This window comes from Balaenoptera physalus, assembly GCF_965194825.1.
Source record: "Balaenoptera physalus genome assembly, chromosome: 13".
In the NCBI taxonomy this organism is placed as follows: Eukaryota; Metazoa; Chordata; class Mammalia; order Artiodactyla; family Balaenopteridae; genus Balaenoptera; species Balaenoptera physalus.
Window position 1 is genome coordinate 59844391 of NC_138892.1, and position 23665 is coordinate 59868055.

General features: G+C 57.4%; 2 protein-coding genes across 5 annotated transcripts; one reads left to right on the plus strand and one right to left on the minus strand.

Annotated features, from left to right (window-relative positions):
* Nucleotides 1-1194: 1194 nt before the first annotated feature.
* On the plus strand, nt 1195-18148 carry ANKRD52 (ankyrin repeat domain 52). 4 transcript variants are annotated; one of them, XM_082421775.1, is made up of 29 exons: nt 1195-1352; nt 1663-1746; nt 2209-2287; nt 2487-2557; nt 3594-3794; nt 4314-4401; nt 4523-4665; nt 4965-5177; nt 5444-5522; nt 5834-5948; nt 6075-6157; nt 6267-6384; nt 6638-6706; nt 6893-7033; nt 7113-7193; nt 8321-8432; nt 8641-8712; nt 8963-9164; nt 9422-9509; nt 9586-9703; nt 10255-10474; nt 10675-10762; nt 10870-10953; nt 11065-11210; nt 11427-11509; nt 11718-11800; nt 11996-12087; nt 12535-12689; nt 17991-18148. In XM_082421775.1, exons 1-29 carry the CDS (start codon nt 1326-1328, stop codon nt 18099-18101), a joined length of 3246 nt encoding a protein of 1081 aa, XP_082277901.1. In that variant the 5' UTR covers nt 1195-1325; the 3' UTR covers nt 18102-18148. The 4 variants fall into 4 exon arrangements, with proteins under 4 accessions (XP_082277901.1, XP_082277902.1, XP_082277903.1 ...); XM_082421776.1 differs by having other exon boundaries at nt 12535-18148; XM_082421777.1 differs by lacking the exon at nt 8641-8712.
* Nucleotides 18109-23511, minus strand: SLC39A5 (solute carrier family 39 member 5). Its single transcript, XM_082421812.1, has 12 exons — nt 23436-23511; nt 22668-22772; nt 22011-22365; nt 21622-21805; nt 20643-20805; nt 20322-20491; nt 19953-20093; nt 19477-19573; nt 19219-19389; nt 18939-19019; nt 18611-18801; nt 18109-18369 (listed from the first exon to the last, which is right to left on the minus strand). The coding sequence occupies exons 3-12, from the start codon at nt 22292-22294 to the stop codon at nt 18226-18228; spliced, it is 1626 nt and encodes a 541-aa protein (XP_082277938.1). The 5' UTR covers nt 22295-22365; nt 22668-22772; nt 23436-23511; the 3' UTR covers nt 18109-18225.
* Nucleotides 23512-23665: the final 154 nt, after the last annotated feature.

The following is a 23665-nucleotide window of genomic DNA, read 5'->3' on the forward strand; positions in this document are numbered from 1 at the left end:
AACCAGGGAAGACTTCCTGGAAGAGGTAAGTTTTCAGTAAAACTGAATTTTATTTTCAAAATGGTAAAAATTCAAAAAATTTACAGGTATATAGTGATAGGTAAATTTTCCTCTCATTCCTTATTCCCTGTTCCCCAGTTTCTCTCTCCAAGAAAAACCACTGACACTTGTCTTGTGTATCTTTCCAGGGATCAAGATCCTGAAGGTAATGAGGGGCATAGATTGTTGAGAGCAAAGGAGGGGGCTTTTATACTTCTGCCTTGACAGGGGTCCATCCTGCTATGCTTTTTCCTAAATGTGTTCCTTTCTTAGAACACATATATTGAGTTGCTGAGCTCTGAACAGGACCCTGAATCACCTTTTATGAATTGTACCAAGTTTTCAATATCCACTTTTCTTCTTCTCTCTTTTTCCCTTTTTGGGATGGGATGACCTCCATCCAGATTTTGCCTGACTGGCCGCTCTCTGACTTCTCCAATGGAGGAGGGGAAGCACCCCGACCATTTTCAGGGCAGAAACCGATTGAGCTTTTAAAGTGTAGCCACCCTACCACCTTAACCTGGCAATGGAGTAATTAGGGAATCGAAAAGCCCGCTTCTGTTGGCCTTGGAGTCCTCCTTCAACTGCCAGCTAGCCTGTCCTCTCTGTGGAGTTTTTCTGCAGCTAAGAGTCCTTGTTTTTTTGTTTTGTTTTTTTTCTCCGCAGCTTGGGCACTTTTGCTCTTTCCTTTCTACCCAACTCTTGTCACCGCCAGTGGAGATACGCGCCTTCCCTCCCCTGGGGCTATTGCCGTATATAACCCCCAGATCTCCACGCTCTGCTTCCCCAAGTCTGTGGGGGATTCTGAGGTGTGTAATCGTGGACGGGAGGAGTTTGCTCGGAGGAGGCATTTTGGGCTGGGTGAGATCTGGCCAGCCATTTGGTCCTCAAGTTGGATGGCACCGCAGCAGGGCCAAGGCCTGAGTTGCCGCTAGGGTTTTGTGGAGAATCCCCCGGTCGCCAGATTGGAGCGGAGAGCACGGCGCCGCTGGCCTGGGGAGCCGGGGAACCAGCGGCCGAGGTTGGGGGCACCCGAGCCGCTGGGACCGCCAGGGCGGGGCGGAGGGCGTTGCGGCCTGGGAAAGCCTGCGCGGCAAGCGCCCTGCGGCCGGGCCCAGAACGGCCGCCAGGGAGCGCTGCGGGCTCCCGCTCCCGCCCCCTGGTAGGCGGGGCTGCGCTCTCCCCGCAGCCGCCGCCGCAGCCGCCGCCTGGGCCGCCCCGTGTCCCCGGTGGAGCCGCCGCCGCCGCCGCCGGGAGCTCGATGCGGACGGAGCCCGGGCCGGGCCATGGGGATCCTCAGCATCACGGACCAGGTCAGCCCTCCTGCCCTTGCTCGCTTCCTCCTTCCAGGGCCCGACGCCGCCGCCACGCGAGCCCGGGGATGTGCGGCCTAGGCTGGGCCCGAGCCCGGGGCTCCCGCCCCGCCCCACGCCGCGCTCCCCTCAACCAAGCCGGTGTCCTTGGGGGCCTGGTGACCGGCGGAGACACCGCGGAAGCCCCCTGCGGCCAGGACCCCAGAGCGGAGCCCCTCCAGCGTCGCCCCCCCTCCCCAAACCCGGTGTCCCCCACCCCACTCCCCGGTTCCGTTCCGGCCCGCTCCCTGAAAACCGGTTCTCCCTGCAGCCGCCCCTGGTCCAGGCCATCTTTAGCCGAGATGTGGAGGAAGTGCGTTCCCTCCTGTCGCAGAAGGAGAACATCAATGTGCTGGTGAGTTGAGATCAGGGAGGATGGCGAGCCGGTAATCTGGGCCCTGGTGTTCAGGACCCCTCCCCACCAATGGGGCGGCTCCGTGTTTCCTCGGCTCGGGTGAGGCCGCAGCTCTTTCCACCCTGGGATGGGCGACTGCTCTACATTTGGGGATGGAGAGCAGGTCAGGCTTAGAGCAGAGACCAGTAGGGCTGAGGATGCCCAGAAACGGTGTTCTCTTCTGAACCATCCGTGTCTGCAGCGCCTCCACCCCTCCTGGCAGAAGGAGACTGCTTCGCGGGCCCGTGGCGCCGACCCCCTGACTCCACCCTCCCTCGGTGCTTGCTTTGACCTAGGACTGGGGTTTAGGAGGCTGCAGAACCTGTGGGAAGAGGTTGTGGGGAAAGGCCTGGAGCACGAAGACTTGGGCTTGGGTCCTGGATCGTTCACCCCTACAGCTGCTCCTCTTCTCTGCCTTCCTAGGACCAAGAGAGGCGAACCCCACTGCATGCTGCTGCCTACGTAGGCGATGTCCCCATCCTCCAGTTGCTACTGATGTCAGGTGAAAGTGGGGAGCTGGAAGGTGTGGCAGCTAGGGAGGGGACCTGAGGGAGGAGCCTTTTTGTCATATCCAAGGATTGTCCTCTGGTGCTTGGTCCAGGCAAGCTACCGTCTCCATCCAGATTCCCTGGCCTGATTACTGGCCTTCTTCCCCAGCTGCTCTCCACCTCCCACCAAAAGAGCATATTATATCCCCACAGGTGCTAACGTCAATGCTAAGGACACACTGTGGCTGACCCCTCTTCATCGTGCTGCTGCCTCCCGAAATGAGGTACTGGCCTCCCACCTCTTTTCTCCCTTCCAAAGAGGATGAGTTGGTTAAAGGTTGGAAGATAAGGGTTGGAGAGCCTTAGTCCTCTGCCCTACAAGTTGGTCTACCCCACATCTGGAGGAGACCAGACCTTGGCCCCTTCCTCCTACCCCTAGAACTGGCTGGTAAGGGGGGGCTGAGTGTTGCTAGCTGATGTGACGTCAGGGGAGAGCTTAACACTGGGCTGGCAGACTGTAGGGGGCCCTGCTGCCAGGCCTTAGTGACTCATCCCTCCCTGGGGGGCCACCATGGAGTCTGATCCCCCTCTGGGCACTGAGATTTCTTTCCTTGTGATGGAGGGATGGGGGTAGTGATTTGTTGCATCCCTGCCCCTCAAGCAGCATGAAAGTTGACACCATGAGGATCAAACATGCCTCACCAGTTGGGTCCCTCAACCCTGAAGAGCGGGAAAAGATGACCTTCTTCTTGGCTTGGCAGTCACTTCCCTGGCTCCAGCCACCAGAGGGAGGGACTGAGGCCAATGGGAATGGGGTGGGTGGTGACTAGGAGGGGCATTTTAGCCTGGGTTTTGGAGAGGAGCCAGTATCTGTTTGCTTACCTAGGTAATGGAAATGATTCTGATGCATATGGAAGGGCTGAAGGGGGGTATCTGGGGATTAATGTCGCGGGAGCATTTATCTTTCCTAAAAGTGGTGGTGGATTGGGATCCTCTACATGTGTGGATTCGCTTGGTAGTGGCTGTATATATGGGTGAAGATTTTCAGGGTTTGGGTTATGAACGATACCAGGTGGCTTGAGGAAGAGATCCACGTTTTCCTCAGCAAGGGAGGGAAGATTTTAAGCTCTAAGAAGTTCCAGAAGATGGAAAGTAGGTATTGAAAGGCTAGGTATGTTGGAAAAAATAAGGAGAGACTCTGCTGGGGGAGTGGGGAGATGGGGTCACATGTGCTGTGCTGACCTATTCGCCCCCCCCCATTTCCTGTTGGTTTACCTCCTGCTCCCCCTCTATCTTCTCTTATCCCCTGCCCCTCAACAGAAGGTGCTGGGACTGCTGCTGGCACATTCAGCAGATGTGAATGCCCGGGACAAGTTGTGGCAGACACCATTGCATGTGGCTGCCGCCAACCGGGCCACCAAGTGTGCTGAGGCTCTGGCACCATTACTGAGCAGCCTCAACGTGGCTGACAGGAGCGGGCGCAGTGCCCTGCACCACGCAGTGCATAGTGGGCATCTGGAGGTGAGGACCGCTCTAGTCCACGCCCAGCCTCGTGCCTTTTTCCTTCCCTTCCTGCTCACCTTCCCCTGCTTCCAGGCCATTAGGCCTGGGGAGCAGCAGCCCGGATGATTATATAAACATTTGGGCTCAAGCACCACATGGGTTGGGTTAGATGGAAATTCTTGACTTGGACCTCAGGAGGGTGATAAAGCCTCTGAAGCTGCATGGAAAATGTTTGCATACATGGTTTTTTCTGAAGTGAGAGTCCCTGTCTTTCAGCACATTTAGAAGACTTCAAAAGAGTTTAAAAACCACCACATTACCTGAAGAGACTCCCTTAAGTTTACCTCAAACTTCCAGATCTATCTGGGATCTCCTTAGTGCCCGCTTTCTCTGTTCCCTCTAGTTCTCCAGACTGTTCTGCCCAAGAACAGAGACATTAGGCTGCCTCAGCCTTTTCAGGTGCTAAGGGCTCTGCTCTGAGGTATGTTGAAGGCATGAACCTGGCTCTAAACAGGTGTCTTTCATGTCCTGAAACAGACGGTGAACCTGCTTCTCAGTAAGGGAGCCAGCCTGAATGTCTGTGACAAAAAGGAGCGGCAGCCTGTGCACTGGGCGGCTTTTCTCGGTGAGAAGAGAATCACGGGGAGAGCAGGATTTGGGACTCCTAGGGCAGGGGCGGAGAGTGGGGTGCTCAGGGCCCCAGAGTTCACCCTCCACCTCCTTGAGAGCGTGCTCTCTTTTCCCAGGGCATTTGGAGGTCCTGAAACTGCTGGTGGCACGGGGAGCAGACCTTGGCTGCAAGGACCGCAAGGGCTATGGGCTGCTCCATACAGCTGCTGCCAGTGGCCAGATTGAAGTGGTGAAGTACCTGCTACGGATGGGGGCTGAGGTCAGGGTGCTGAGCACGGGGGCTGGGGGAAAGGGCAGGGAGCTGGAGGTCGGAGTCTGTTAGGGAGATAGGAAGGCACTGGGATTGCTGGTGTGGTTTGGGGAGGTCGGGAAGATGTGGTGAGAGGATCTGAACAATGCTTATCATAAGCAGTAGTGCCCCCAGTCTTTGGGTCCGGAACCTGAGGGGTCTGAGGCAGTCGTTGGATTTCTGGGATTCTCTAGGCTATCTGTGCTGGCTTCCACTTTGTTTAAACTGGTATCTCTCTTATCCGCTTACCCTCACCCCTGGAAACCCAGATTGATGAGCCCAACGCTTTTGGAAACACAGCTTTGCACATCGCCTGCTACCTGGGCCAGGATGCTGTGGCTATCGAGCTGGTGAACGCAGGAGCCAATGTCAACCAGCCAAATGACAAGGGCTTCACACCACTGCATGTGGCTGCAGTCTCCACCAATGGCGCGCTATGCTTGGAGCTGTTGGTCAATAACGGGGCGGATGTCAACTACCAGGTGCCTGAAGGGATGAGTCTGAGACCAGTGGGGAGAGGGGCCTGGCTCTGGGGGTGCTGACCATATCTTTTGCTCTGGATAACTCTACGGGGAATGGTCCGCTTGCGTCCTGGGTTGATCAGTCCTTCCCAGGAGCCCAGGAGAATGTGGGCTGAGAAGATGTCCATATGATCACCCCGTCCTCAGAGACGTGTCCTTTGGAAGGGGGAACAGGGCACTCTCCATGCTTTGCACTAGGGAAGAAAAAAAATGCCATGTTTCCACAGAGCAAAGAAGGGAAAAGTCCTCTGCACATGGCTGCCATCCATGGCCGTTTCACCCGCTCCCAGATCCTCATCCAGAATGGTATGGACCTGGAAGACTTTGTGATCTCTTCTCCCCCCTCAGAGAACTCATCCCTAGAAACACCTTTTCTTCCTCATTCCACCCCCCACCCCATCTTCCAGTCAGGATGGGCACCTGAAGCTCTGAGCAAGGCACCTGTGGAAATGGCCCTGCTCTGCCTGCCCGGCCCCCTCAGGCTGACAAACGAGATAACATGTGTGGAAGGCTTAGCCTGGCCCCTGGCACGTAACGAGCACTCAGACGGTAGCTAACTAGTGTGAGTGGTCTGAAGCCAAAGGTCTGAGTGTGTGGGTGTGCGTCCCCCCTTTCAGGCAGCGAGATTGATTGTGCCGACAAATTTGGGAACACGCCACTGCACGTGGCCGCTCGCTACGGACACGAGCTGCTCATCAGCACCCTCATGACCAACGGCGCGGATACCGCCCGGTGAGTCCGGACCCCTGACCCCACTTCCAGGCTGCCTCAGATCTAGGCTGGTGGTAGGCCATAGAAAAGGGGTCTGCATCTGGTCCCTCCTTGACCCGAGGACTGAGTCCCTCCCCTTCTCCCCAGGCGTGGCATCCACGACATGTTCCCCTTGCACTTAGCTGTTCTCTTTGGATTCTCTGACTGTTGTCGTAAGCTTCTTTCCTCAGGTATGAGCTGACTGGTTCGGGGGTTGGGCAGGTGGGCAGGAGAGCAGAGGCCTTTCCCGGCTCTGCTCAGAGCCCTCAGATGGGATCTGTGGCTGTTCTGCCCCTTCAGGTCAGCTGTACAGCATTGTATCCTCACTCAGCAATGAGCACGTGCTTTCAGCTGGGTTTGACATCAATACACCTGACAACCTTGGCCGTACCTGTCTTCATGCTGCTGCTTCTGGAGGGTGAGTTTTCTTCCCTCTGTCTCAGGCCTTGAGAAGGAGGCTGGGCAGGGGTCTGGGCCCCTTCTTCTTTCCTGCCCAGAGCTCTGGGCCCCTTCTTCTTTCCTGCCCAGAGCTCCCCCACCTCACAGTGAGAGCAGTGGCAGCAGAAAGGGCTGTCCAGTTCCATCCTCCTTCAGCCCCTCCCTGGGGAGAATCCTGTGGCTTCTCCTTGAGCCCTCTTTCTCTCCTTAACCTGCATCCTCCTTCCTTTTAGGAATGTTGAATGTCTTAATTTGCTGTTGAGCAGTGGAGCTGACTTGAGGAGGAGAGACAAATTTGGAAGGTGTGTTAATGTGCAGGAGTATATATACATAAGGAACATCCGATCAGAGAGACAAGTGATGGAGGGCGGGGTGGGGAGTTGGAGACTAAGTGAGGAGAATATTACAAAGCAGCTTTTGGCTGCACATCTGGTTGCATTTGGATCTGCCCCTGATTCTTTTACCCACCCTCCTTCGCTTCTCCCCAGGACCCCACTGCACTATGCAGCCGCCAATGGCAGCTACCAGTGCGCCGTCACACTGGTGACCGCTGGGGCAGGCGTCAACGAGGCCGACTGTAAAGGCTGCTCTCCCCTCCATTATGCTGCCGCCTCCGACACCTACAGGAGGTGAGGCGCCCACTTTGCTCTTCTCAGCCCCACTCTCCTCCCTGAGCGCCCCCCAGACTTCTTCACTCTCCTCCCCCAGGGCGGAGCCCCACTCATCTTCCAGCCACGATGCTGAAGAGGACGAGCCACTGAAGGAGTCCCGCAGGAAGGAGGCCTTCTTGTGAGTAGCCGAGGAGACCCCTGGGGTGCGCTTTCCCAGCAGTGTCGACTCTGGTCCTGTTATTCTCCCACCACCACCCTGCTGCTGCTTTGCACCCTGAGTTTGGTCCTGGACCAAGCACTGTGGGTACAGACAGAAGTAGGAGACATAGTTCCTTCCTTCAAGGAATGGATGGTCTTCTTGAGGAAGTCAGAAAAGCTAAACACAAATTCATTTGTTTATTCCACAAGCATTAATTGAGTATTTACTTAATAGGTACCAAGTACTGTGCTGGGTGGTAAGGATAAAAGATAAATTACCCCAAATTTCTGTATTGTATACATTCTAGTGTAAGATGTTAATAATAGGGGAAACTGGGTGAGGAATATATGGAAACTCTGTATTATCCTCACAATTTTTCTGTAAGTTTAAGACTGTTATAAAGGGTTTATTTTTTTTAAAAAAAGATATTTAAAATCCAAGAGGCTCAACTATGTGACCTTTGGCAAGTAACTTAACCTCTCTGTGCCTCAGTTTCCTCAACCATAGTAGGGATAAGAATAGTAGCTACCTCAAAGGATCAGTATGAAGATTAAGTGATTTAATACACGTGAAGTGGTTAGAACAGTGTTTGACACATTGTTAGTGTTAAATGCTGTATTAATATTTCTACTAGTACAACTACTACTGAGCTGTAAGAGTGGTGCCAGGGGAATAGAGGCGAGGAGGCACCTAACTGGGAAGTTTGGGGAAGGCCTCCCAGAGGAGAGGATTCTGGGAGCGAGTATGAGATGAGTAGGCCTTTTCCGATGGGCTGGGAGGAGGAGAAGGCAGGGGTCAGTATGCCTGGAGGTGGGGGTAGAGTGTGTCGATCACAGGTTGGTAACTGATAACTGTGCTCCAGGTTCTCTAGGAGAGCATTCAAAGGATAGAGGAGGGCGATGAAGCAAGAGTGGTTCAGGGCAGACCTGGAGGTGGTAGGTCTGGGTCTGGGCTTGAATGGGCAGGAGTTAGCCTACCAAGAGTGGGGGATGGGTGTTGGCCAGCTAGGCCTGGAGGGGCTCCCTTGCCCTCTCCTCTGCTCCTCCCAAACTGTGCCCTCCCTGTCTGGGCCTGTCCCCTCCTCACAGTCTACTCCTGTCCCCCAGCTGTTTGGAATTCTTACTGGATAACGGTGCAGACCCCTCCCTGCGGGACAGGCAGGGCTACACAGCCGTGCACTATGCAGCCGCCTATGGCAATAGACAGAACCTCGAACTGGTACGTGTGGGACCTGGCCTGGGGGAGAGGAGCAGGGCAGGGCACAGCACACAGTCTACTTTTGTATCTGTGGATTCTCAAACCAAGGGGTGGTTGAATCAAATGTGGTCTCTAGATCCAGGGGCTTTGGGGATTGCTGTGGGTGGGGTCAAGGGGTAATATCTTGGGAATACCAGAACCTCAGCACCTACTATTCTGTCCATTGCAGCTCTTAGAAATGTCCTTTAACTGCCTGGAGGATGTAGAGAGCACCATTCCAGTCAGCCCTTTGCACTTAGCTGTGAGTCCCAGGTCTTTTCCTCTTGCCTTCCTTGTCCCTACCTGCCCCAGGCTGGCACACAGGTATAAGCACGTGTGAATCCGTCCTTGCTTCTGCCTTCTTGTGGGGATGTCGCAAGCAGGCAGTGGTCTGGAGAGGGGCCCGAGGAGCTCACGGGGAGGCCTGTTGCCTGGAGTCTCCCTGTGGGCCCCAAGAACAGAGTGGGGACAGTGTCCCGAGCTGTATCCATTGGTTGCCTGCACCCCTCCAGGCCTACAACGGTCACTGTGAAGCCCTGAAGACACTGGCCGAGACGCTGGTGAATCTGGATGTAAGGGACCACAAGGGCCGGACCGCGCTCTTCCTGGCCACTGAGCGAGGCTCCACTGAGTGTGTGGAGGTGCTAACGGCCCATGGCGCCTCTGCCCTCATCAAGGAGCGCAAGCGCAAGTGGACACCCCTGCACGCTGCTGGTGAGTGCGCCCTTTGAGCTGCTCCCTCCCCTTGCCACACCAGGCCTCCTCCAAGACTGGTCCCCAGATCCCTCCTGAACCCTGAGGGGACTGGGGTTGGGATGGAGTAGGGCGAGGAAGATGGAAACCGCAAGTCGTCATTCGTAGCCTCCTATCCCCCAGGATTTCTCCCTGCCCCAGGTCTTCCCATAACCTCCACCCTTCACCTGGCCTTCTTGCCCCGACCATGCCCTGACACAGACCCCCTTTTCTCCTAGCTGCCTCTGGCCACACTGATTCCCTGCACTTGCTGATCGACAGTGGGGAAAGAGCTGACATCACGGATGTCATGGATGCCTATGGACAGTGAGTGTCGGCCAGGGGTGGGGTGCAGGGTTCCCATCCCTGCCAGGCCCTCACCGTTTTCTTGCCCCCTCTGTAGAACCCCACTGATGCTGGCCATCATGAATGGCCACGTGGACTGTGTACATCTGCTGCTAGAGAAAGGATCCACAGCTGATGCTGCTGACCTCCGGGGCCGCACTGCCCTCCACCGTGGGGTGAGTGAGCTCCTGGGTGGGGTCGCTCACAGAAGGGCCTGGACGTGGGAGCACAACAGTAGGACATCAGGTTGTCTAGCACGTGGGCCAGGATCTTGTGCCCAGGGTCTTAGTGGGCCTTACTGTATTTGCTCCAGGATGAGTTATCTGACATCCGCAGCTGATCTCCCTGATTACCTTGCTCTGTAATCACATACAGCCACCTGCTCACCACCCAGACTCTGCCCCAGGGTACCCAGCTGGCCCTGTCCTGTTGAATAATGATGCCACGACCTGGTCCTTCTCCACCATCACCTGTCCTAAAGCTGCCTCCTCCTCATCCCACGGGATTCTTTGACTCAGTCTCCCACTACAGAAGGCCAGGATTAACTCTCACCATCCTGATTGTCAGTTGGCAGAGAGTCAGGGAAGGAGATGCTCATCCCTAACACTTAGAATCATTGTTGTAAAGACGAGGATTGGAGCCCTGGAATTGGGTCTTACTCCTGGGCCAGCCCCAGTGACTGGCCATTGGAAAGGGAGTTTCAGCCACACCCTCATGCCACCCACAGGCAGTGACTGGCTGTGAGGACTGCCTGGCTGCCCTGCTGGACCACGACGCGTTTGTGCTGTGCCGAGACTTCAAGGGCCGCACACCCATTCATCTGGCCTCAGCCTGTGGCCACACTGCAGTACTGCGGACCCTGCTGCAGGCTGCCCTTTCCACAGACCCCCTGGATACCGGGGTGGATTACAGCGGATACTCGCCCATGCACTGGGCCTCCTACACTGGTGTGGCTCTGGGGCCTTTGTAGGCACAGCTATGTGTGTGGGGTGTAGGGGAGGGCAGACGAGGACTAGTGGGTTGAGGGAGGGACCTGGGTTGCTCTGGATCTGGAAGTAGAATGGAGTGTTGAGAGATGGGACAGGGCAGATGGAGGGGACTTTGTTGTCATTTCTCTCCATCACCACTCTTCCTTCCTCATACCCAGGACATGAAGATTGTCTGGAGTTGTTACTTGAACACAGCCCGTTTTCATACCTGGAAGGAAACCCCTTCACTCCTTTGCACTGTGCAGTGTAAGTCCCTTCCTACACCTCAGCCCCACTCAGGGGTCTGTGACCTGGGCTTAGGACAGGCGGTCTATTTCCCCTGCCCCTCTTGCTGACCCTTCCTCTTCCCCCAGAATTAATAACCAGGACAGCACCACAGAGATGCTGCTGGGAGCTCTGGGTGCCAAGATTGTGAACAGCCGAGATGCCAAAGGACGGTGAGTGGCGGGAGGCTTGGGGAGAAGCCTCCGTTGCCTCTGGCTCCCTCTTGCTGCTCAGGAGAGAAAGGGCCTTCCCTGTTTCACTCTGCCCTGACCCCCTCCCCACAGGACCCCTCTTCACGCCGCTGCCTTCGCGGACAACGTCTCTGGGCTCCGGATGCTGCTGCAGCATCAAGCCGAGGTGAACGCCACTGACCACACTGGCCGCACTGCGCTCATGACGGCGGCTGAGAATGGGCAGACCGCTGCTGTGGGTGTGTAGGGGCCGCGTGTGGAAGGGAGGTGCTCCCCTGGGTTTTCGCAAGATGGGTCAGCCCTGCCTGTGGGGTTTAGGAGGCAGGAGGCATGTCTTTGGATGTTTCACCCTCTGCAGATGGGATGCAAAGGATATGCAGATAGGAGGGTGCAGAGCCAGGCCGGCACGGCTCTGGAAGGGAGCGTCAGCCCCCTCTGCCTCCTTTCTCTTGTAGAATTTCTGCTGTATCGAGGGAAGGCAGACCTTACTGTGCTGGATGAGAACAAGAACACTGCCCTCCACTTGGCCTGTAGCAAGGTACCACCGGCAGTGCGGGTGGGGCTGTGTAAGGGGCAGGGCCTGATGAAGGGGCTGGGCCTGGTGATTGGAGAGAGGGCCCGGTGGAAGTCAGGATTGTCCAGACTGTCTGACTGGTGGGATAGCTTTCTGTCCTCCTGCTACCCCCTCAGCTCCTATTGTCATGCTTCCACTTCACAAGTCTTCACTCTCTGTCCCTCTCCCTCAGGGCCACGAGAAATGTGCCCTCATGATCCTGGCAGAAACCCAAGACCTTGGCCTTATCAATGCTACCAACAGTGCGCTGCAGATGTGAGTGCCCTGGGGAGGGGGCTCTTGGCTGGGGGGCGGGGGGCGGGAGAGGTGGGTGAGGAAGTTGCCGCCCATGTTCCAGGGGCCCTCTGGAACTCACAGTGTTCGCTCAGCAGCGTTGCGACTCTGGCTGAGGGTGGAAGGCAGCTTGCCATTGCCCCGACTTCATGCTCCTTCTTCTTCCTTTCTTCCAAGGCCCCTACACATTGCCGCCCGGAATGGTCTAGCTTCTGTGGTGCAGGCCCTGCTGAGTCGTGGGGCCACAGTGCTGGCTGTGGATGAAGAAGGTGGGTGGGGTCTGGAGCCCCCTGCCCCTCCGGGCTTTGGGGTCAGGGACGTTCTTCAGGAGGTGACTTCTTAAGCTTGCTGGTTAATAAACTGGATTTTCTTCCCAAGGGAACTCTTCAGAGCAGGGACCCAACACCGATACGCTAGAGTCTCTGAGGGGAGTCTGACGGAACTAGGTGGAGCCAGCAGGGTCCTCAGGAAGACCTCCTGCACACCTCAGCCTCCCAGCCTCCTGTCCCCCAGGCTGGCTCTGCTCTTTACCCCACACTGGGACAGTCTGCCTGTCAGCCTCCCTGGGCCCTTATAGCCCTTGAGTTCTGACCATGCTGGGTGCTTGCCTGCCTTGGCTCCCCTCCACAGATAAGAGAGCTCAGGGCCCAGGGGCGGGTGGATGGGGACCCAGGGGTACAGGACCCTGGGGCTCAGTTCTCCCCTTTGCTCTGCAGGTCACACCCCGGCATTGGCCTGCGCCCCCAACAAAGATGTGGCAGACTGCCTGGCCTTGATCCTTTCCACCATGAAGCCTTTCCCACCCAAGGACGCTGTCAGTCCTTTCAGCTTCAGCCTGCTCAAGAACTGCGGCATCGCAGCAGCCAAGACGGTGGGTGGCTGCGGCGCCCTGCCCCACGGGGCCTCCTGCCCCTACAGCCAGGAGCGGCACGGCGCCATTGGGTTAGATGGCTGCTACTCCGAGTAGCCCCCTCCTGTGTCCCTCCCCCTGCCGGTGGCTTGATATCTTATTCTATTTATTTAGAAAAAGTCTATACATTTAGGGCACTTTAAAGGAGAACACGACTGGGTTGGGGGGCGGAGGGGGGAAAAAGCACTGGGGAGCAGCTGCTCACCCCTTTGCCACACTATCCTGGCCTGGCAGGGGTCTGGGACCAACAGGGAGCACCCCAGGCCCTTGGTACCCCCAGGGCAACCCCTTCTGCCAAGTGTCCCAAAATGATCGCTCGATGCCTGGCTCCCCCTCTCTCTTATCCCCTCTCTCCGTTCTCCCTTTCTGCTGCCAGCTGCCCCCACTCTTCCCATTGACTCTCCTCTCTGTCCCCTTCCCCATGTCCCTGCCAGGCAGATCCCCACCTCTTCTTCCATACCCATCACTGCCTCCCTGCTTGGCCGGCCCCTCCATCCCCCCTCCATCCCCGCAGCAGTGAGAAGCCTTAATTTCTGGTACTGTGTGAGCACTCTGGGGGTGTCCCCCTCCCCCTTCAGGGGCAGCTAGCGGACGAGGGGGGAGGGTATTTAGCACTGGGGCCTGGAGCTTTTCCCCCACTTCTGTATCCCATCACCCCTAAAGTTCAAATGCAAAACACTTGAAGCAGCAACTACTGTACCTGGGCCCCAGTCCTGCACGCTCCCTGGCTCCTCATATGCAAATCAAGGGCTGGTTCTGCCCCCACAGCCTGCCCCGCCCTGCTTCCCTCCCCCTCCTGGCCTGGCCCCCTGACCACGCACTTTAACCTTGCTTCTTTCTTTTAACTTCTTTCCGGAGGGCAGAGCCTGTGGCCATTCCCTCTCTGGCTCTCCTCTCCCTTAACTTTGAGGCTTGTCATGAATTTTTAAGTAAGCATTTTATCCTTTAGGGGAAGAAACAAATTAATTTCCTGCCCATTTCAAAACCACAGCCCTAGTATGTCCTCTGTGTTTCAGGCATGTGTTTGCATGTGTGTGGAGGGAGGGACTGTGTTCTTCCTCCTGTGCCCCCCAATCCCACAGTTCCTCTGTGCCCCCTGTCTGCTGCCACCTTCTGTTATGTCCAAGAGTACCCACTGCCCCCAGTCAATCCTGATCTGAAGCCAAAGAGGGAGGGGCAGGGCAGACTAGGGACCGTGGCTACTCGGGGACCCAGGCTTCCCCTCCGGTGTGAGGATGAAGTTCTGATCTAGGGAGCGACAAGTAGATACTGAGGCTTGGTTCCTGCCTTCCCAGCAGCGGGGAGAGAAGGGATTGAGCTAAGGCCTGCACTGAGAAGATTCCCAGAAGTCGTACCCCAAAAGCCAAACTGGGCTGGAGTGAGGAGGGGGCAGTTTTCTCTCTAAATGTAGCATTGAATTTGGCCCTGGTCCCTTCAGACGCCCTGTCCATCCATCTCCTAGCTAAGCCTCCTGGACAGTTGGACCCGCTCCCTCAGCCCAGTGTTCCCTTCCTCACACTCAATACCTCAGCCAGGGGCCAAGACACAGAACTTGAATAGAGGTCATGCTCCCTCCACCCCCCCAGCCCATCCTTGCCCAGTTTGGCTGCCATCAGTATTGTCCCCTGAGAACTGGACAGGCTTCGTTTACACAGTACAGGGCCTCCCCCTTGGGGGTCCCTCAGTCTCCTTCCCCCACCCGTGCTTGCTTTATTCATGATCTTACCCCCTTTTCAGTTGTGTCCGCTGCACGTCTTGCCACCCTTGCCAAGGGTGGGCTGAGGGGAGAGGGGCATCCCAGGGACTCCTCCCTCCCTAACAGATACCCTTAACCATACCTCATGCTGGTTTCCTGAAGCCTGGGGTGTTTGTCCAAGTCCTTATTCTTTTTGTCATGGTCCCTTTTTTATCCCCTCTCTCTCTGTGTCTTGCTTCCCCCAACGCTCAGTTCCTAAACCATTTCAAAGCTTCCAGATGACCATTATTGATGAGAAGGATTGTGCAGCTTTTAGTTTTTATTTTTGTTTTCAAAGCCAAAGGGCCTTGCAACGCCCCTCTCGCCCACCTCCCTTCGCACCCTGCCCTCCCCTGTACGACAATCAATGTGACCTCTCTTAAGGGCTGCAGCCCCCCACCTCCAGTCCTGCTGGTTCTGCAAAGCTTGCCCCTAACTTCAGTTCTCTCTCATAAAATCTTCCTGTTCCACCCCCTCCCTCTCATTTTGGTGCTGGGAATTAGGTGGCGGGGGGCAGGGGGAGCAGGGAGACGTGTCCTCCAGAGAAAACTCTTGGGGTTTCAGTCGTGTTCTCCTTTATCAATGTTCGGTGATGACAGGAAGAATCTGAGTATTTGTCAGGAGCCCCATTGTTTTGCTAGATGAGATTTCTGGTGGCTGCCCGTTCCCTGCTGCGCCTTCAGCACACCGTCAGCAGTGCTGGGGCAGGTTGCGGGGAGCCCTCTGTCCCTCCTCATGTGGCTGTGAGGAGGCCGGCAGGACGAGCAGCCTCCCCTCCTTATGCCAAAGGAAATCCCACACCCCACCCTGGGCTCCCCAGCCCCTAGTGTTTTTTTGAAGCATTTTGACCATTCTCATGGCCACTGCATATTTATTTTAATGTTAAGTTGTTGTTGTTGTTGTTGTTTTTAAAAAGACCTCTTTGACTTAAACGGGTGTGGAGAAGTAAAGCAGGCAGAATGCCCCCCAATCTTAAGGGGGTAGGGTGGGGAGGAATCATCTCCTTCCCTTTGCCCTCCCTCTCCCCCTCCCCCTCTCCCCACTGCAGCTCTAAAGCACTTGCTTCAAGTAATAAGCACTTTTGAGAAAAGGCCTATTTTAAGTGAGGACCCTGGGAGCAGCCCCAGGTCCCAGCAAAGGAGACAGAGCGAGGGCTACATAGGAGACAGGGAAACAGATGTGTGAATCAGAGGGCGAGATGAAAAAGAGCCAGTTTTTAGTTTCTGATTCTGGGGGAGATGTTTCTGGTTGGCCGGTGGCTTTGGTAGGGTTGTGTACTATCCTTCAGAAAGACAAATGGCACAAACTGTGGGTCCCAGCACGGACCAACAGGCCCGGGTCACTGCCACTGTCCAGCGGAGACTGACGGGCCACCTCCCCACCCCGCGGCCCCCTGAGCCATAGGACTGCTGAGAACCACTGAATGTACAGCCCAGGTTGGGGTAGGGAGCAGCCCCTGGGGGAGGGGGCTTCTCCTTTTGTTTGGTGCTGTGGGGGTGGGAGAGGTGAGACTGAGGGACTGCCACCCACCTAGACATGTGTTCCTTGGGGTGGAGGGGCTGAGGAGGGCCTACCTCCCTCTCCATCCCCAGCCGTGGCCCCTCTTCCTTCCTCATCCCTATCCGTTTTGACTGTAAGTCCAGCTCACCTTTGCCTTCAATATGTAACCAAAGGAAAACTCAATACTGTTTCCACCGCTGTCTGCCCACCCGAGCACCTTCCGACTCCCTGGACCTAGAAGGGGAGAGGAGGCGGGGCTGGGCCGGGGGTCGTGGGGCCAGAGCGAACGGTTCTGTAGCTGTGTGCCCCCAAAACCTCCTCTGGGGTCTTGGAGGGCGTCCTGGGAGGGGGCGTGGGGGCCAGGCAGGAGGGGCTGGGAGCAGGCATGCTCGGGACCTTGTGCACATGAGTGTGACTTCGTCCGAGTGACGCCGCTGACTGCCCCGGGGGGAGGCCCCTTCCTCCTTCCCTCTCCGCCATTTCTCACCTCTCCCCACACCCAGCGTTCATCCCCCACCTCCCCTTCCTACCGCAAAGGAAAATAGCCTTACAGACCCTAGCCCAGAACCCCTCCTCCTGGGGCACTCCAGTATGGGGCCCCAGCCCACCTAGTCTGAACCCCACCTTTTAAGAGGGAGGGATGAGGAGCAAAGCAGCCCCTTCCCCTCTAACCGTGGTGGCTCCAGCCCTCCTCGGCCTTGACCCAGATTGGGCAAGGGCCGAGGTGAGGAATCTTTGAGGACCAAGCCCAGTGGTCTGGGAAGAGGGAGGTAGAGAGGGAAGGGTCTGACTTGGGGACCCCCTCCTCCCGACCCAACCCCTAGAGAAGCGACCAAATCCCAGAGATGGGAGGAAGCTGGGGTGGGGAGGGTCTGCTCCGTGAATTACTTGAAGGTACTGACTCCGAGGCTGCTGTTGCCCACTTAGGTGTGAGGGGGACACTGTCACTGCGTTTGGGAGGGCAGAGGGTGGCGGTGACGAGAGGGTCCACCCTTGGCCCTCGCTCACTCCTGCTAGGCCCTTTCCCTGGGGAGCCTAGCCTGGCCCTCCTGCCTCCATCCCTCACTCTGGGCACCCTCTCCAATTGCACTAAAGTAGCTGTGTGCCAGTCTTACCCCACGCCAGGGTGGGGTCTCTGCTTCCAGTCCTTTCTCCCCACTGCCTCTGCTCCCATCCCGGACAATCTCCTTGTTCCCCTGTATTCCTGGATAGCTCAGCTTTGTGTGTGTGTGTTTGGGGGGTGGGGGTGGGTTCTGGCTGGAGTGGGTTTGGTAGGGGTTTGGGAAGGGCTGGGGGAAAGATGGCGGATGAAAGTCTCCTACCCCCTTCCTCCACTCCAAGCCACAGAAGCCTGGGAGGGAGGGTGCCTACTCTCACTGCCGTGTGTCTTGCAGATGTGCCAAAACGGGGGTGGGTGGGAGGGGAGGGTGCCTGGCAGAGCAGCCCCCAGGGTGGCTCTCTCAAAGCAATACAGTTCCTCCTGCCTGGGGGACGGCAAGACAGGGGAGAGGGTTGGGTTGGGGACCTGGGGGTTCCCTGTGTACAGCTGTGTATATTCAGGGGTGTTCTCTGTCTGGTACCCGCTGTGGGCGTCCACGTGTGTGTGAACCTCCCCTTCCCCGTGCCCTGCATGACCTGTGATGCTGCAGACACCACCATCCTGTGTGCAAGGGTGCGTTGGGGGCACCGAGGGGCATGTCCCGTGTCCTGTTGCTCCCTCCACCCTGTGACCCATGTACTCGGTTGTAGGAAGTAAAGAGAACTGAGCACAATTCACTGGATTCTAGTGGAATCTTTCTCTAAGCAATGTTCCCCTTCCTGCCCTTCTCCCTGCCCTGGACTCACCTGTGGTGCTAGCGTTGGGGTCGGGGTGTGTTTCATGCTGGTGGGCAGCAATAAAGGGCAGACCTGCCCAGATGCCTGTATCCCCAGGGTGCTGAGGGCAGCAGGAAAAAGTGGGGACCTTGGTGCATTTGCCTCACCCCTCCCCTTCCTCTCTGGGCTAAAGCACAATGCTCTCCCCGCAGATGGATGCATCCTGCACCCTCCAGGCCCCTCCTCCCCATACCTGCTTTGAGCCCTCCTCCTGCCACATCCTGGTTTTCTATGCTGTTTTGGTGCAAGTACAACTGTCGTAGTCATGGCTTTGGGATGGGTTCTGTTTATTAAAATCCTATTGCTCCTACTGGCCCTGTGTCCCGCCTCCATTCCTGTGGTTGGGGGGAAGGAAGGGCAACCTGGACGCCTTTCCACTGGCCCCCATCAGCCATCAGAGACCAGAGGCCACAGCTGCTTCTCCAGCAGGGCTATGGTGAGCATGAGGCCGCCCCCCAGCAGCAGCCCCAGCCCCTGCAGTAGCACGTTGAGCGTAGGGAGGGGCTCAGGTGGACGAAGCAGGGCTGGTAGCTGAAAGAAAATAACAACATCAGGATCCTGGCCTAGTCTCTGCTCCTAAAACAGGAGAGGGAGATGTCAGCAACTCTCCCCAACCCAAGCTCTTCCACACCCGTGTTTCTCAGATGCTGGCGGGCCCGTAGTCCAGCCACCCTTCCGGGGGGCCACAGGGGGAAGCAGAGGGACTGATACTTCCCTCTCCTCTACACCCACCCCGCTTCCCTTGGTTTCTCCGCACTCCCCCACACCTCACCATGTCCACAAGGGCCACGTAGAGGAAGACCCCGGCAGTGACCCCAAACACCCAGGGAGTGAGGGGGACAGGGCCCAAACTGAGCCCCACTCCCAGGGCTGCACCCCCCAGTCCCAGGACTCCAGACACCAGGCTCAGCAGCAGCAGCCGCCGGAAGGGCAGCCCTGCCTGGAGCAGCATCGCGAAGTCACCTGTGGGGAGAGAGGACAGGGTAGGAGGGAGTATGCCAGGGCTGCCCTCACCCATGTCACCCGCCAGCCTCCAAGTTCCACCCCTTGGAGGTCTCTCCTTTCTGGAGTTGACCCCACTCCACTCCTGCCATTCCTACCCAGTTCATGGGGCAGCTCGTGGCAGAAGACTGCTACGGTGGTGCTGAGGCCACTGGAGAAGCCATCAGAGAAGGCAGCGCCTGGGTGGGCAGGATGGGAGGTGGTCAGTCTGGAAGAAAGCTCTCCCCGGAGGAGGCTGGGGCCTGCATTCCCTCTGTGGTCTTCCCATCCCCCCGCTTCCTGGTAACCCTCTCCCCGCCCCATCCAGTAACTAGGAGGCCTACCCTCTCCCTCCCTCCCTTCCTCCCTCCCCGCCACCCCCCCCCCCCCGCCTCACACCTATGGCCAGCCCATCAGTGAGGTTGTGCAGACCATCCCCCAGGAGGACCATCCACGTGATATTGGTGCCACCGCCACCCTGACATCCATGACTGTGGCCTTGGCGCCCAGGAGGGGCCAGGACTGCTGGCGGCTGGCTGTCCTGCTCCCTCTGGCCCTGAGCCCCTGGCTCTGTGGGAAGGAGGAAAAGAGCAGTGTTGGTGGCTGCGAGTGAGAGCTGGGAGCCAGGGCCCGCTCTTCATGTCCTCCTCCGGTCACCTGGAGCTGCCTGCAGGGGCCGAAGCGCCATCCCACTGCCATCCTCCGGGTCCAGGTTTGGAGTTCTGAGATCCTTTCTTTTTCGCCGGCAGCATCTCTGAAATGGGAGGGTGTCCCTCCTGAGGGAGGAGGCAGCAGAGCCGGGGGCTAAGGAGCAGCCACGCTGCCAGCAGGGAAGGTGAACACCTGGTCCCACCTCTGCCACTTGGGGATGTTCTCTGGCCTCTGCTCTCTTCCCAGGCTGGCACCTCTCTGTTTCTTTTTGACTTGAACTCAGGAGAGGAGGCCGTTTGGCCAGAAGTCCTGGGTCTATGCTGAGGAGCCCCAACCCACTCCCTGTTAGCTGTCAGGTCCTGCACAGTCAGGGAAACGTCAGAGCCAGGAGCGCACTTGGCCCCTCACCTCCTGGCTTGAGTGGCCAGTTCTTGGCTAGGACTCTGGTCTCGGCAGGAAGAGGACAAAAGGGTGTCACTCACTGGCTTGAGCCCTCGGCGCCGCAGAAGCCCTAGCATGTTCTCCAGGACGAAGAGCAGAAAGAGACCGCCAAGCACCGACAGTCCTGGTCCCAGGTCCTCCTCTGGCTGCCCGCCAGGTCCAGCATGCTGCCCTCCTTGCGCCTGACAGAGAGGCGGTCAGGGCAGACTCTGGAAGGCCCTGCACCTGACAGCATCCCCCTCCTGAGATGGCGGAGGGAGGTGGTGAGCCTTCACTCACATGCTCTACTAGAAGGCAGCTGTGGGCTGAAGCTGGGGTGGGAGAGAGGATGTCCTATGACTGGGAACACACTGGCTCCATGGAGGCTGTCCACCCCTGGGGCAGGGGGACAGGAAAGGGGCTTCACGTACATGTGGCAGCAGGTGTAGCAGCGCGTCCCCACAAAGAGTGCCCACGGCCAGGGCCCCCAGGAAGCCCAGCAGGGGCTGCAACAGATGAGGTCCCAGGAGCCGCAGCAGCAGCAAGGAGAGGGGAGCAGGCAGGCTGAGCAGCAGGACTGCCAGGACGCTATGAACCAGGGCTGGGGAGGATCAGGGGCTGAAGTTAGGCACGGCTGAAAGGGAGGCCTTGAAATGCAAGGGGAGGCGGGACCCCAACGAACCCCCTTCCTTGGCTTGGGCCCCACTCCCTACAGGATCCAGGTGCCCCACCACTTGCTCTCCCCCACTGACCAGAGAGCAGATCCCCTGGGGGGGTTGGAGCTGGGGCCCGGATGCAGACACGGCTGTCAATCTGATAAAGCAGGGCTGGACACAGCAGAGCAAACTGACGAGGGGTCAGAGGAGCAGCAGGGCTCAAGCCAAAATTGACCAGCAGCTGGGAGCCGTTCAGACACTAGGGAAGTGGAGCTGGAGGTCACGCATTGGGGAATTGCTGAGAACTGTGACTCAGATCTTTAATGTCTGCCCTTCCATTGCATGGGCTCCTGGGTCTCTCCCAGGGTCCCCTTTGCTCACACTGGCAGGTGCATCAGGGACTCGGGACAGTTAGGTATAATCAGTGTGTGTTAATTATTAGTGAATATTCAAACCAATGCAAATATTCAGTTCAGTACAGATTGGGTGCTAGTGAACATCGCCATCATCTCCCTCCCTCCCAAGCCCCTGATGTCTTATTAATTTGATGATGGAATTGGTTGGACAACTAGAGCCCTCCATTGCGGAATCTTAGAAGGGAAAAGAACCTAAAATGCCATCCAACCGTCCTCTCAGCAGCCCTGTCACTTGTTCAACCAGCCTTGGCTTGAATGCTTCCTGGGATGGGGCGCTCACCTCACCAGGCCTGTTTCAGGTTGGCTTTGGCTGCCCTCTGGTGTACATGGAACAAGTTCACCGACTTTCTGGATGAAGACAGCCATCTACCGCCTGCAGGCCGCATCTCCAGATAACCAGCCCCAGAGGCTACCTTGGGCTGCTTCTCTGAATTCTCTGCTTTGCCAAGTGTGGCCCCTAAACCAAGCCTTGAAGCTTGGGGTATGGGTTTATCTACTCTGAGCCCAGAGGGGACATATTTCACTACTGGAATAACATACCCTAAGATCACATCTGGATTTTTTTTTAAGTAACCATTTAAAATGACTGACTTTTTAAACATTTCAGGCCATCTAAATCCCATGGCTCCTTTCCCCTCGCTACAAATCATCAGACTCACATCCTCATTCAGATGGTCAGCCAGTGAATGGTCCAGCAGCAGAAGCCTGTGAAAGAGGCCCAGGCCCGATGGGGCTGGCCCATGGGGTGGTGCTGGGACCTCGGTCTCCTCCAGGTCACCCCACCCAGAGGGGTGCAGAGGCAGCCCTGCCCAGATGTCCACACTCAGCTCGGGGTCCTGGGGCCTAGAGTGGATGGATAGCAAAGTCAGACTTACTCATGTTCTCTCAGAAAGGGGCCTTGAAAGGATATAACGAATCAGGTTCTGAAAAATCTGTAATTCCAGGAATCTGATTTTAGGAAGCCAGAGCTAGGCAACCGGAGGAGACTGATCCAAGTACTGAGAAGAGCTGGGGTGTGACATTTTGGGGTGGGGAGAGGGGTTAGTACCTGTGCGTGGAATTGTCTCCAGCTGGGGGTGTAGCCCGACCAGCTGGAGGCCCGTGGTGTCCCAGGCGAAGGGCCTGAACTCGGCCTAGCCCCAGGCTGTGGAGAAGCCTCGCTAGGCCCCCTGCAGTCAGCGTCCCATTCTCCCCATACAGGCCAAACAGCTGGGCCAGGTAATGGCTCTGCTCCTGCTCAGCAGGGCCCAGGTAGGGGGCTGAGCCCCCTACCCAGCCCAAGGCTACCCACACACACAGGCCAGCCAGCAGATGACTCACTGGGGGCCCCATTATTGGGGGGACAGGGTTAGAGGCTCTGGTTCCGGCTTCTACTCCCCCAGGAACATCCTGAGGACCGTGCCCTGGAAGAACAAGGAGGAGGGGCTGGGGCTCCTGCCCTGCTGTCAAGCCCAGGGCCCGGGGAGCCCGCACCCCTCACACCGCCCCCTCCTCGAACGCTGCAGCGGCAGCCTCCTTCCTTCCTCCCCATTGCCTCCTCTGAGCAGCCTCTTGCTTGCCAGCTCCTAGAGCGCCTTCCCGGAACCAGAACCCTCCCCTCACCTGATCCGGAGCTGACCTGTCCCTGTCCCTCCCCTATCCCCCAGACCCCACCCCTCAACCTCACCCCACCTCTCTATCCCCCCCTCAATCCCCAGGGCCTCACCCCCACTGGCAGTGTGAGAGCCGTCACCTCAGGTCCCCATGAGGCCTCGCTGTGGACACTTAAGAGGTTCCTGGGTTGTGGAGGGGAGCCAGGCTCAGCCTCCAGCTGCCCAGGTAGATCGGAGGCCATGTCAGATAGAGGGCTGGGATGGACAAGCCCCCCCTTCCTAGCCCACCTGCCTGGGGGCGGGGCCACGGAGGTGCCAGTGTGGGAAGGCTTACATCAGAGAGGAGTTAATGGTTCACTGGTCTCTGGGGTGGGGGTCAAAGGTCAGTCTTGGCTGGGCCCCTGACTAGGGAGGGGCCACCCTCTGCCCGTGGAAAAGCCACATGGCCAAGGAGAACCAGGGCCTGGGCTTTTCTTCTAAATAATTTACACACACCCCAACCCAGGTGGTACCGTCTTAGCCTCTCCCTGCCTATACTCCCACCTCACCTACCTTACACATGGCATCGGGCTTCATTCATCTCCAACCCCCATCCCCACATTCCCTGGGAAAGTTGGACCCAGGTGTCCCTAAGCTGGAGAGGAGGGTAAAGAGGCGGATAAGTGGCAACCCCAGATGCATGGGGAAGAAATTGTTTTTAGCACTTCCTCATCCCAGAAGAGTAAGAGCCAGAACTCTGGGAATCTATGACCACGAGAGGGGACGCTCTGGTGGGAAGAGGAATGGAGTATCTGGGCCTCCTCGAATGTCTGACCTGGCTTAAGGTTGGGGAGCACAGTCTGACTGGGGTGATTGGTCCAGGGGGTCGAGGTGGGCATTACCTGACAGCAGGAAACAGGAAGGACGCCCAGAGGAAGGGGGACACAGTCTTCTTGGTTCCAGCTGTGGGGGGTAGGCAGGCAGGCGGACAAGGGTCACCGGCAGGGAGGGGGCAGGGGAGGGGCACTACCTTAAAGGGGCAGGTCTCCTTTGCCCAGGCCTTGCTTGTAACCTATCTCCCCTCCACCTCCTAGGGACACCCCACTCTCCCAAATGCCCAGCTGCCGACCTC